At 41.1% G+C, this 13,438-nt stretch overlaps 1 protein-coding gene across 1 annotated transcript; it reads right to left on the bottom strand.

The window, feature by feature from the left end:
• Window positions 1-7,842: 7,842 nt before the first annotated feature.
• GAPT (GRB2 binding adaptor protein, transmembrane) lies at window positions 7,843-9,487 on the bottom strand. Its single transcript, XM_082835605.1, has one exon. It carries the CDS (start codon window positions 9,234-9,236, stop codon window positions 8,763-8,765), a length of 474 nt encoding a protein of 157 aa, XP_082691731.1. The 5' UTR covers window positions 9,237-9,487; the 3' UTR covers window positions 7,843-8,762.
• Window positions 9,488-13,438: the final 3,951 nt, after the last annotated feature.

Genomic DNA, 13,438 nt, shown 5'->3' on the forward strand with positions numbered 1-13,438 from the left:
AAGACACACAGGCAGCCCTTTAACTTGCTCCACATACAAGACTCTTAGCCCCCGACTGCCTTTCAGCAGCCTCATTCATGAATATATGTCCTTGCCTAGCCCTTGTAGATGTCTAGCTTTCTCCTTTAGACAGAACGTTCTCTTTTGATTACCATTAAGGGGATTATATATTCTCAAGGTTCTTTTTTTACGCATCTTTTCATTCCTCCTTTTTCTAAATGTTCCCCCTCCCGTGCACTTTTCTAGTCCTCTCCCAAACCTTTGCTCTAAGATTTAATTAGTTGATCTAGCAAATTCAAAAGTAATTATTGCTTTGCTTTTGCTTTTCCATTTTTTGACGTTAAAAGGAGGAGATTCTCCCTTAAATGTAACATCAGATTTTTCCTTGCTCAGGTACTTCACAATATTCTCCTTGATCTTCTGGAACAAACAGACTGAAAATAGCTTCTAGGGCCTTGCCATTCCAGCCCAGAGAGAATATTTGTCATTAGCTCTTCCTTCAAATGTGCCCTCTCATTGCAATGCAGTTGTCACAGACATTTCCCCACTTCCTCCCCCTTCCCCTCACCCTGAATGCGCCTCTTCTGTTGGTCATGTGTCTCTCTTATCAGATAATTGAGTTAAAAGTGTATATAGTCTAGACAAATTCTGCCAGATGAAACAAGATGACAAAGGAGTACATTTTAAGAAATAATGACCAAAAGAGGACATGTCGTGCACCACTCCACTCCTGATTGATGGGCTTCATTACTTAGCTCCGGCCACACGAGAACCACATGCATTAAGAAATCTGTATACTCTGCTCTCTTAGGGCTATCTCTGCTTAACATTTAGAAAAATCAGCGTCATTTCTAAATGCAGAGAAGGCCCAGCTAAAATAAAATAGATAAAAGCAAAGCCCTCAGGAAATGAGACTTGAAAGGATGCTATGAAGAAGACTTGGATTAAGAGACAAACCAAACCTTTCTATTTTCAGTCAATAAGAAAGGCAGCAAGTTACGTTGAATAGCCCTGAGTTCTGATCCTGGTTATTCATGAATCACTGTATTACTTTAGGGGAGTCACATAAACTTTCTGGGACTCATTGTTCTCATTTGCAATATGAGGAAGTCAGTTTAGATAATTTCCAAGTTATTTTCTCAGTCTGAAATTCCATGATGCTTAGATAGAAGATATCATCTACAAATAATACTGTCATAAAATAACCTGAGCAAGTCTCTCATCAGAATGACTGGGTTCAAATCCTGCCTCCATTTTTTTTTTTTATTGACACTAAGATCTTTGGTCAGATTTTAACTTCCCTAAGTCTCAATCTTCTTATCTGTAAAATGGGGATAACAACAGTACCAATGCAATAGAATTGTTGGTGAATTAAGAAAGATAATTCACATAAAGCCTTATCATGGTGCCTGGTGCTCAGAAGCCAGTCCAATAGTAGGAATGTAACAAGGACTACAGTCTTCTCAGAAATACCTAAGAAGGAAAATAAAATGTACATTTCTGTGTATTTGCTTGATGAGTTTCCAATATCCTAATTTGATATTTAAAAAATCATATGTTAATAAAGCCCAGTTAATTATCTTCCTCCTCCTAAATTCTCAGTATCACAATTAATATGTCAGTCTAGCATGGAGTGGAGCTGGGGAAGTGGGCCTGAGGCAACAGCTAGACTCTGCTTTTCGCTGAGCCTCAACCTTACGGCTTTTACAGCTTCCGGGCTTCTGGGGAGCTCACCTCAGACCCAGCTAGCCATCGTCTCTGTCACTAACAAAGATTTAGAATACATGTGGCAGTGGATGGTCTGACTTCCATAATTTTCAGTCTTAACTATTCACTAAAGCCAGTCTGTCCTTAAAAAGGAAAAGCACTCCAGAACCACCGAGCTTTTGTTCCCATGGCAACAGCATAGGTCAATAGCTGCAGTCACACCTTCATCAGCCTTGATTGCATCTGGCAATTTACCATCTTCTGTGCTTCCTTTTGTTTGAGCCTCTCTCATTTGCTTAATTCCCATCTCTATTGGGAGAATCGCAAAATGCAAAACTACGGGAGCTGAATTTAAATTAAAAGCTATGGGAGCCTTAATAAAACACTGGAGAGCACGGCTTATTTTATAAAACTCATAGACATGTGCTTGTTAGAATCAAGTCCCATATCCTGAACCTCAGAATCTCGCTTCCCCTATTCTGTTACAGCTGAGAAATTATTTATTTGCAATACCCTATGGTTTTTGGAAAAATCAATGCCACTTCTGTCTTCCAAGATCCTATTCTGATATCATGGGTATCAGCTTTGTCAGGATAAAGTCCAAATTCCTCAGCTTGTCATACAAAGCCCTATATCAGCTGACCTTTGCTCACAGCACCACCTTCCTCTTGCCCGTCTCCCTTTACACTCTACACTTAGGTGGTATTTCTCTTCTTTCACTTCTTGAACACATCCTATACTCTGGGTCCTCACACATGCTGTCCCCTCTTTTTGGAACATCATTCCCTCAGCCTCCTTGCCTGGCTATCTCGTAATTGTCCTCCAGGTCTCAGTTTAGGTGTCACTTTCCACAGGAAAGCCTTCTTAACCCCAAGCCTGGAGAGTCTTCCATTACACCACGTGCTTCCCTGTTACACCATTATCTCAATACATTCTAATAGCCTGTAGAAGTATCAGAACTCCTTAAAACTGTGTCAGCCCACCGAATGCAGAGGCAGGGTCTGTCTCTACACCCTCCATCCACTAACCCCACTGCTGAATTTGCAGTGCTCCTTAAGTGTTTGATACATCACAGGCGCTTCACAAATATTTGTTGCATGACTGAAATCACTTTATCCTACTAGATCATGAAAGTCCCTTGTTATAAATTTCATGACTTCGGTGTTCTGCAACTTCCTGTCTATCCAACTGTAAGCATCTACCAGAAGGTGCTTTTATTCAAGATGTATTTGCAATTTTCCTATCCTTCACAGGGATTTCAGTAGATAACCAGTCACTTAAAGTGGACAAATTCTAAAATCCCTGGTCTGTGGTCTGTGTTTTTTTTTCATGATTTAGTCCACTAACCACTGATTTTTAGGTCAGCTCAATGCAGTTATCCTAAAAAGACTTAAAAATAAGGAACAAACAAAAATGTTGAAGTAAATGAAATAAGTAGCACTACTGAGCCATACACCTATAGTCATCAGACAAGTCCACTACCAGGCCTAGCAAGCCCTGGACCCCTTCTTGCTACTATACACAGAGTCTTATGTTTCAGAGCTCATCAGTCAGCAGTCAGGGGAAGAGGACAGACACACTGTTTGCTAAATGTGACACCACCTGAATTCAGTGACTGGGGATCACAGGGACAAATCTTGAGCCAGGCACTAATGTTGAAGAGGCAGCTACTCAGTACGTGGTATACTGACACCATGATACTTTGAGGCTGAAGTTTCTGACACTGTGACATTCTGAACTGTCAGCTTCTGAAATTATTAGCAAGCATCCCATGCAGTGGATACCCTCCCTTTATCTCTGAGCCTTCTCTGATCCCATCATTAATTTCATTTCTATGTCTGAGTGAAACCCACACCTTGACCTCTAGCCATCAGTCTGGCCCATGCTGAATTTCAGATGTCTGAAGGATACTAATACTGCATAGCAATAAGCATTAGATGGTGAGCTATGTGAGTCAAATGCTTCCAAAGGACATTGGGGGCAGGAGAGTTCAGGCATCAATGTCTAAGTCACCTGGGGAAGAAGTGTGAGAAGAAGCTGGGAGCTAAGGAAAGCCTCATGGAGCACCACTGTGCTGAATGGGTGTACAAGAGGAAAGGAACTTGCAAAAGAGCTGAGGAGGGGAGAGAGGGAACAAGAATACCATGCTGCAAAGTGATAACACAATATAAGCACTAAAAGGGGATGATGGAGTTTATAACTCCCTGAATCGTAAAAAACCAGCTGGTTATTGTGGCTTAGAAGAGCAGTTAAAAAGGTTTCCCTGGTGGCGCAGTGGTTGAGAGTCCGCCTGCCGATGCAGGGGACACGGGTTCGTGCCCCGGTCCGGGAAGATCACACATGCCGCGGAGCGGCTGGGCCCGTGAGCCATGGCCACTGAGCCTGCACATCCGGAGCCTGTGCTCCGCAACGGGAGAGGCCACAATAGTGAGAGGCCCGCGTACTGCAAAAAAAAAAAAAAAAAAAAAAATGTGGAAATAGGGTCATCTTTCCCCTCTTTTCCCTTTCCTCCATGGAATCCAATGTCCAGTCTCCCCACTGGCCTAAGTGCCACACCTGCTCTGCTCCTTCTACTGATGTGGCACGAAGCTCACTTGTGCTGAGACAGCAAAGAAGTCTCATGGCGCTGAATTTCTATTAAAATCTGGCTTAATATATCCTTGCATAATAGTGATGTTCAAAATAATATTTGTAAGTTTTCCCATTTTGTTATTTTCCAAAGTATTTCAGCAATTTCACTAAAAATGTTAGCCTTCAAGAAAACACCTTAATGATTTGATCGGCAAACATAATTGAGCATATCCTATAAGCGAGTACTGGTGATCAAGCAGGGAGTAAGACAGAAAATGTTTCTGCCCTCATGGAACTTACATTCTAGGTAAAGAGAGCAGATTATAAACATACAAGAACACTTGTCAGGTAGTGATAAGTCTATGAAGGCAACTAAAGCAAGGAAAAGGGTCTGAGATTCACAGCAGGGGGCCATTTCAGATTGGGGGGTCAGCTCTGAGTACGTGTCCTTTGATCAGAGAGTTCAATGAAATGAGGAGTTCACAGTGTGAATATCTGGAGGAAGAGCAGTCAGGACTGAGATAATGTAATGTCCCTGAATTCAGGCAAGTTTGAGGACCAGCGAGAAGGCTAGTGATCACATAAGTACACTTCCATGACAAGGACGGGTGCAATTACCAATATGTTTACCAGTAGCCAATTGTTATCTACATTCAACAAAGTTAGAAAGGCAGTAAAGGCAGACAACTTCTTCCTCCTTTTTATATCTACTTACCTTACTAGCAATTCTTTTTTTTTTTTACGGTACGCGGGCCTCTCACTGTTGTGGCCTCTCCCGCTGCAGAGCACAGGCTCCGGACGCGCAGGCTCAGCGGCCATGGCTCACGGGCCCAGCCGCTCCGCGGCATGTGGGATCCTGCCAGACCAGGGCACGAACCCGTGTCCCTGCATCGGCAGGCGGACTCTCAACCACTGCACTACCAGGGAAGCCCCTTACTAGCAATTCTTGTGTGTGTGTGTGTGTTGGGGGGAAACAACAGAGGGGGTAAAGGAAATTGTCATTCAACTTCTCTTTTTACCATACATGTCCTCCATTCTCCGTCCCGCTCCTATTTCCTATTCTCGTCTCTCTCTCTCCTTCTCTCATTTCCCCCACTCTTCTCCTCCTCCTCTTCTCTATCTTCGTCCCCACCTCCCCTTTCAAATTTCTATCTTCCATCTGCGTCCTTTACAATATTTCTGTACCTTCTTAAAATCTCAAAAGTGAAAATCATCCTTGAGAGATAAAAAGATTGTTTACATCGGCTGAGAATAGCAGTTTGCATTTGAGTTAGATTATTAGCAAAATTAACCACATGTACCACAATTAAAAGAGGAAGGAAGTTGGGGGTGGGGAAAAAGACCCAGTAGCGTCAAATATAATGAGCGCGGCTTTACGAGGTACTCACAGAAATGTCGGCATGTTCACACCCCGTGACTCGTAGCTAGTCTCTGCAGGGTTTCATGGCCAACATCCAGCAACAACGAGCACCAGGCTCCTTGCCCCGGCGCTCACGCCTGCAACTTGCAAAGTTTCACTTCAGTCTGACTTAACACTTCATCATAAAGGTAATAATAATATACCCCAATAAGAGGGTAGAGTAATATACCCCAACCCACTATTGATCTCACAGCAAATGGGCCCTTGCTTAGCTCACTGAGAAACCTTGCTTTCCCACCTCCCGATGAATGCTCAGACCAGACTGGTAAGGCGGCTCCTCCAGTGCCCACCTGTGGCTACTCACCTCCACAGGGAGTCTCGTGATCCCTTTAGATAATACCACTTCAGCTGTTCTGGATTAAATCCCCTCTTCGTTCCAGCCTGATTCCCACCATCCTACCAAGACACAGATACTCTCTGGTGGTGTTTCTGGCAGGTAATTTTCAGCTCCTATGATTGAGTACTAGGTAGGCATGGGTATAGATTACTCTAGCAAAAAACTTACTGTTTGGGACTTCAAAATGACCATGTGGTCCGGGACCAACATAAATGCTTGAGATCAACATAAATCCTTTTCTCCTCTAGAAAGTGAATAGGAGCCGTTTCAAACCTTGCCAGGCTTTATGGACTTTCATTAATGAGTAGTAAGGTACTGAACATTCTTTACTGTCTTGAGCACTTCCATCTTGACCCTTTCCAGTTATTTCTCAACCTGGTAGCTCTTCTAAAAATGTAATGTTGTCACTCCTCTGCTTAAAATCAGTTTTTAGATTCCACTTGCACCCACGTCAGAGTCCAAGCCACCTACCAAGACCTACAAGAAGCTGCGCTGTGTCTACTCTTCCCCCCTTTGCCAACACATCAGGTGTCACTTCAGCCCTCCCTCACCAAGCTCCAGCCACCATGGCTTTCTTTAAGTTCCCAGAGCACCATACATTCTTTCATGCCTCAGATTCTTTCCATATGCTGGTCCCTTTCTTGCCCATCACCACATTTACATAACCCCTTTCACCCTCAGGTCTCAGCTTAAGTGTGCCTTTAGAGAGCCCGCCTTCGGCCATCTTATTAAAATTCAAATCCTCTTTCTTCCCTACTGAACGAATGCCATTGTTCTCAAAAACAGAAAGCTTTTGGGCTTCCCTGGTGGCGCAGTGGTTGAGAGTCCGCCTGGCTGGGCCCGTGAGCCATGGCCGCTGAGCCTGCACATCCGGAGCCTGTGCTCCGCAATGGGAGAGGCCACGGCAGTGAGAGGCCCGTGTACCGCAAAAAAAAAAAAAAAACAGAAAGCTTTTTTTTCTTCACAGCACCTACTATACCATTTTTAGTTGTATCACTCAGGGTCCACTTGGGGAAATGGAAACCATACCAGTTTGTCTGAAAAGGGAGGACCAAATATAAAGCATCAATTTAAAAAAAGTACTGGCAGACTGAAAAGACAAAAAGAGGACACTGAGGTACCAGAGAGATAGGAAATGCAGGAAATAGCCACCAGACCTAAGGCTGGGGATCATCAGAAGCTAGGAGGAGGTGTCCTGCAGGGCTAGGACCCAGAGCTCAAGGTTCCGTTTGCTTCCTGCCGGTTCCTCAGGAGCTTGGAGGAGGGCCTGAGGGGCTGGTTCTCAGATACCAAGGAAAGGGTGCTGCTTGGCTGGTGCCGGCAACTCTGACAAGGTGCAAAGAAGCTGGTTCTGGGAGTGCTGGAAGAATTAGAAACTGCGAACAACCAGTGATGCTGGAGTAAGTTAAATGACAACAGTACCTTCTCAGAACAGCAAGGAGAACGAGAACGAGCAAGGCCCCTTTTCCTTCCTGTTTGTTGCCTACCATTCTTCCTCACTGCCCGCTATTGACAGATCCTAACGTGGATACACCTGGCAAAGGAAAAAGGTATTGCTAGTTTGCAGAGTTTCAGCCTGAGCAATTTAGAGCAGCATATCCAAGGGTGGGTTTAGAGACAGCTTAATAAATAGCATAGTATTTGTTTTTTGTCTTTTCTTTCGTACTAGACAGAACATGTTCAGGACCCATGTCTTTCTTTTCACTATTTTACCCCCTCCATTTGTACAGCACAGTAAGAAGTAAATAGAAGGTACTCAATAAATATTCCTTGGATGGATGAATTTATTAGATTGTTTTCAAAAGGACTTAGTAAAATATACAGTTCAATTCTTGTCAACTGAATAATATTGAGTGCCTCACATGGTGGTCTAAGTATTGGAGCTAAAATATGAATATGAGACAGTTCCTGACTATTTAGTAGGGAATTTAAGACATCGTCATATGACACTAAATAATAAAATGCCATTGCAAACATTCATATGTTTAAACGCCCAAAGAATTGAATAGGCAGCCAAATCCATAGGAGATCAGGAAAAGAAAAAAGGCAAAGGTAGGTTTGGAATGATTCAAGAGACTTGTGGAAGAAGTTATGATCTGAGGCAGGCTTAGGAGGGGGTGGACAAGCAAAGCTGTGGAGGAGGGATGGGTTCGGCAGGTTTTCAGATGATTCTGATGAAAACGAAGTGAGAGATTAGTAGAAGTCGCTGGAAAAGTGAATTTGAACCAGCTGTGTAAAATCATGAATTCTGGAGTTAGAATTATGAGTAGTATGTCTTTTACAAAGAGGCGACATTAAGAGGTTATATGCAAAGGAGTGATGTGGCCGTTGGGAATATTTTCTGCAGATGAATCGGGCAACATCATGGGGATAGACGCAGCATCACTGATTATGTAGAAACTAGAGCCAGAAAGACTAGTTAGCAGACTGGGACAACAATCCTGGGCCAGAAAAGATGGTGGAGATAGAAAAAGAAGAAAAATATAACAAGTAATGTTCAGAAGGAAGAATCAGTGAAACATAATGCGGAATTAATCCAGGGCAAGGAGGGTGGAGAGGATATCTAGAGTTAATCCACAGTGATACATGCAGAGAGGATTCGGAAGGGTGGAGATAAAACAGAGATCATTAAGTTTGAACAGAAGAACTTGATTAATAATGTTATCAGTACAATAAAAGTTCCAGAAAATATTTATCCTCCAATAACTAAACCCACATTTTGAAAAGTTAATAAGAATCCGGAAGAATATATATGTCTTCATCTTGAGGTTCTTCAGAAGTACCAGGCTTCTGGCGGGTATAATAGTCACATGGTGTCTCATTTCCATAGATGTGTTCCTTGAAATTGGTCTGCCAAGTGTTTTCATATACTCCCTTGTCTGTTTCTTCTTTAGCTTGGGGAGGACACGCTTCCACATTTTCATAGTTGCCATGTGTGTTAGTGTCCTTCCCAGCAGAGCTGTGGTCTTGAGTTTGAACTGAGATTTTATGCCTTGGGCCGATAACCTGGGAGCTCAAGGAGACTCTTTTACTTTGGTCTTTTCTCTTTTTTCTCCTTCGCAAAAACTTTGGTAAGGTAAGTTGCCTTGTATTATGCTGTTTCCAGTGCCAAACACACCCAATTCCACAGATCACCAACAGTAAAAGAAGGGAAATTCCTATGGAAACGGCCACTGAAGTATTTCCACAGCTTTTCAGCATTTCTGCACAGTATTGTTTCGTAGTATGGTGTAGCCCTTAATGAATTCACAGGTACAGTCCACTGTAATTCTTTGTAGGATATGGTCTGAAAGTAATTTTGGAAGTTCTTTTAGGCATTTCTGTTTCAGATATGAAAGAACATCATGGCAAAGTCCTGGTGTACATAGAGGAGAGGTGAGTAAACTTGATTTTGGAAGCTGGCTCTTGTAGCTGATGAATATACAATTGTTGTTGTATAATTGCACCGTGTCGGGGGGATTTCATTCAACTCCGCTTCCTTTTTTATCAATGAATCACAAAATGAAGCACAAATGAGTGGAAACTAATAGCAGAGCAGAAAACTCAAGGAAGGGAAGGTTGAAACGATCTACCATCCACGTGCCTGCTGTAAATCAGAAACATTTTAATTGCATATTTAGTACATAGCATAGTCAAAAATCTGCCAATTTCTACCACTACATTAAGCACCAGCATTTAGTGAGCTCTTCCTTCAGGGTAGAATACAGTACTAGCTGTTGCATTTAGTGATTTTTTGTTTTAATATAAAATACAGTACGAGCTGTTGTGTGTGTGTGTGTGGTGGGGGGAGAGTTAAAAGAACCTGTCTCTGCTGAAGCCTGAGTGGTTTTGTCACTTAGATTTCAACATGGTTTTTGACCATAAGGCTAATAATTTTCAAGAGAAAGATAATGCTTCAAACACAATAGGAGCAAAGAGATAAGAGTATAGATGTGCAATCATTTCCATTACCCATCACCTCCTCTGTGAAACCTTGCCTGTCCCTCTTTGTAATGATCTGGGACCATGTCTTTTCCTTAATCACACATTCCTCTGTATCCCCATATTAATGAGTCAGTTCTCTATTATAGCATGGCAATCTAAATTACAGGAAATCGTTTGTCTTCCTATCTGGTTAAACGGTGGACAAGGGATCAGGTCTTTTCCTCTGAATACTCCTAGAGAAAAGCATAACACCTAGTACAAAAAAGATACTCAGTCAATATTTATTGAATAAATGATTAAATAAACATAGGACTCCAAATCTAAGCATCTAATTGTTTAAGTTCACAGTTTAAAACTCGAGACATGTCTTCTAAAAGGTACAGGGTATACTTAAAAAAAGAAAAGAGCTCTTTGATGTAACACAAAATACCTAAAAACAAAATATTTAAAACAAAATTTGAAAGACTTCCTATCACTAGTCTTCTCACAACTTCCAGCAAATAACTTCCATTTAATTAAGATAATTTTAGAGTGCTACCTGTTGATGCTTTAAAATGGCAAAGAGGAGAGAAAACTGGAAGTGTTCAACTCGGCTGAGTGTTCTATTATGATTTTATCAACAAAATATTATTACTGTATGTTTTTAGCCTAGTCAAAGAAATACTTATATCCAATATTGTTTTCATTACTGTTGTTGTTTTCTTCCAGTTTCATTGAGATATAATTGATATATACCACTGTATCAGTTTACGGTGTACAACATGATGATTTGATATATGTGTGTATTGTGAATTGATCAAAACACTAAATTTAGTTAATATGCATCAGCTCAGTTACAATATTTTTCTTGTAATGAGAACTTTACGATCTACTCTCTTTGCAACTTTCAAATAAATAATACAGTATTGTTAACTATAGTCATCCAATTTCATAGTGCTTATGAGATGATTGTCATGATCCACTGAATGTCATCATCAGTAATATTTAGTTATTTGGGGTCAGCTTCTAAACACTTTTACACGGATTATCTCATTTAATCCTACCATGCACAGCTGTCATGTTAAATAGATACTACTGTTATGCCCATTTTATATGTGAGAAAAGAGAGGATTTAAAAAGTTAAGTAACTTCTTTAATGACTAATAAGTGATTAAATCTGGATTCAAGTAAAAATTTCCCCTAAATATTATTCCTACCCACATTTCTATGAATGTCTATCAAGCACATCCATTGCTAAATTTTTATAGATGATTAACTCTGAGGTTCTTGAGTGTTCGGAATCGTATCTTATTCATCTTTATATTACCAGCAGCAGTACTAGACACAGAATAGCTAGCTTGTTAAATGTGTTAATGAAGGGAGCAACCTGCATTAGGATAAAAATAGTCATGATAAACAGGAAAAAAGAAACCCCATGAAATTGTGCCCTGCTCTCAGTAGGAACTCATGTACAACAGTGAACTTTTCTAAATTTGTTCAAGGTTAGAATACATCAATATGCAAATTTTCAATTGGCATTTCACATAAAATATGAAATTAAATAGGAGATGCAGTTAACTCATAACATTTATTTGATAAAACTATAGGGACAGACACCCCAGACTGCAACATCTTTTACTCTCTTTGGAACTTTTGTAGGTTCCCTCCTTTAAAAGGCCAGACACAGTGCTTGTGTTCAAAGGCAAAGGTTTGGCAAGTGACTTTAACCATTCGGAGCCCACTTCCTTTTTTTGCAGCAGTTGAGAACTGACCATATGTAAGATATTTCATGGTATAAATGATTACTCATTTAAGTAAATATTTGCCAGCATATTTGAACTAAATTTCACATATTGATTGAAATTAATCAGCTTTTTAAAAGCTGCCAGGATTGCAACAGCAGTGAGGAAGGCTAACTATTGTCCTCTGAGGATAAGGTAAGAAATTGCTCTCTGGATTTTCGAGAGGAGAATTTATTTTTAACCATCTATGTTCTTCTATGTAGACATTCCAGTACATTCCCAATATTTTTTTTTTTTTGCGGTACGCGGGCCTCTCACTGTTGTGGCCTCTCCCGTTGCGGAGCACAGGCTCCGGACGCACAGGCTCAGTGGCCATGGCTCACGGGCCCAGCCGCTCCGCGGCATGTGGGATCTTCCTGGACTGGGGCACGAACCCCCATCCCCTGCATCGGCAGGCGGACTCTCAACCACTGCGCCACCAGAGAAGCCCTACATTCCCAATATTAAAGCTGTTTGTCAAAGTAGTGTTCTCTGAGATAAAGACAAGGAGACATTTTACAGGAAAATAAATGCATCTGTCCTCTTTCTTCAAAATAACAATAGGAAAAACCCTGCAAGACATGAATAAAGACCTACTAGAATGGGATACATATGTTAAACAAGAGTCCTTCAAATATAACTTATAGGTTTCACTTTGCCCAATTTGAAAGAAGACTGCTTCTGTTTTGGAAGACAATTCCAACAGGTTACCTAACAATTATTTGTCTTAAGATCACAAATTGTTGACAAACTTCTGAAATTTTCAGTCAGATACTGCCCTTCTGTTTGAAACCAAGGCAACAACAAAGCATACTCTTATCCTTGTGAGGCTCTATACTAGTAAAGAAACATTAACCTCACTCTCAATTTGTAAAGTGGTTTTTCAACGTATGGCCACCTAATTCTACAAACTGTGTTTGATAAGATAAAAAGCCATTGATTATTTAAAATGAACTAGTTTTTATAGTTTTCATTTCACACAAACACCTTAAAGCAGGTCTTACTTACCTTGAGATTGGTATGCCGAGCTTTCTTTTGTTCTTTTGGTTATGTTTTAAACCCGCTTTTGTTTAGAACTTGTTCCTCTTTTTCACATAGGTCAGTTACTTCCTTCTTTACTCCCTCCTTTCAGATCATTTCATACTTGCAAAGTTTCCTGGCTCTAGAGGAAGTTCTCATCAGATGCACAAGAATTAAGATAAATTGCACGAGTTTTTGAGTAAGGAAGTCCAGCCCTTCATCTTTACCCAGTAATAATTCTCCAACTATATCAGAAAATGATGCATAAAGCCTAGGTGGTGTTTTTATTTGAGCAATATTTGCAGTCTCCACTTTATTTCTGTTTCTTTTAAACATCAGAAATTTATTCTCTCACATTATGGAGGCCAGAAGTCCAAAATCAAGGGGTGGGCAGGGGCGGTACTTCTGGACACCCGAGGGGAGAATCCATCCAGGCCTCTCTCCCAGCTTCTGGTGCTTCCTGGCGATCCCCGGTGTTCCTCATCTTGTAGACACATCACCCCCATCTCTGCTCCATTGTCTCATGGCTTCTCCTCTTGTCTTTTCCTCCATGTATCTCTTATAAGGTCACTGTCATTGGATGTAGGACCACCCAGATAATCCAGGATGATCTTTTCACAGACCCTTCATTTAATTACACCTGCAAAGACCCTACTTCCAAATAAGGTCCTGTTCACAGCTTCCAGGAATTAGGATTTC

Source organism: Leucopleurus acutus (assembly GCF_964270905.1).
Source record: "Leucopleurus acutus genome assembly, chromosome: 3".
Lineage (NCBI taxonomy): Eukaryota > Metazoa > Chordata > Mammalia > Artiodactyla > Delphinidae > Leucopleurus > Leucopleurus acutus.

Excerpts from the sequence above, each read along its gene's own strand:
- GAPT (XM_082835605.1), bottom strand. The coding sequence starts at position 9,236 with ATGCTGAAAAGCTGTGGAAATACTTCAGTGGCCGTTTCCATAGGAATT.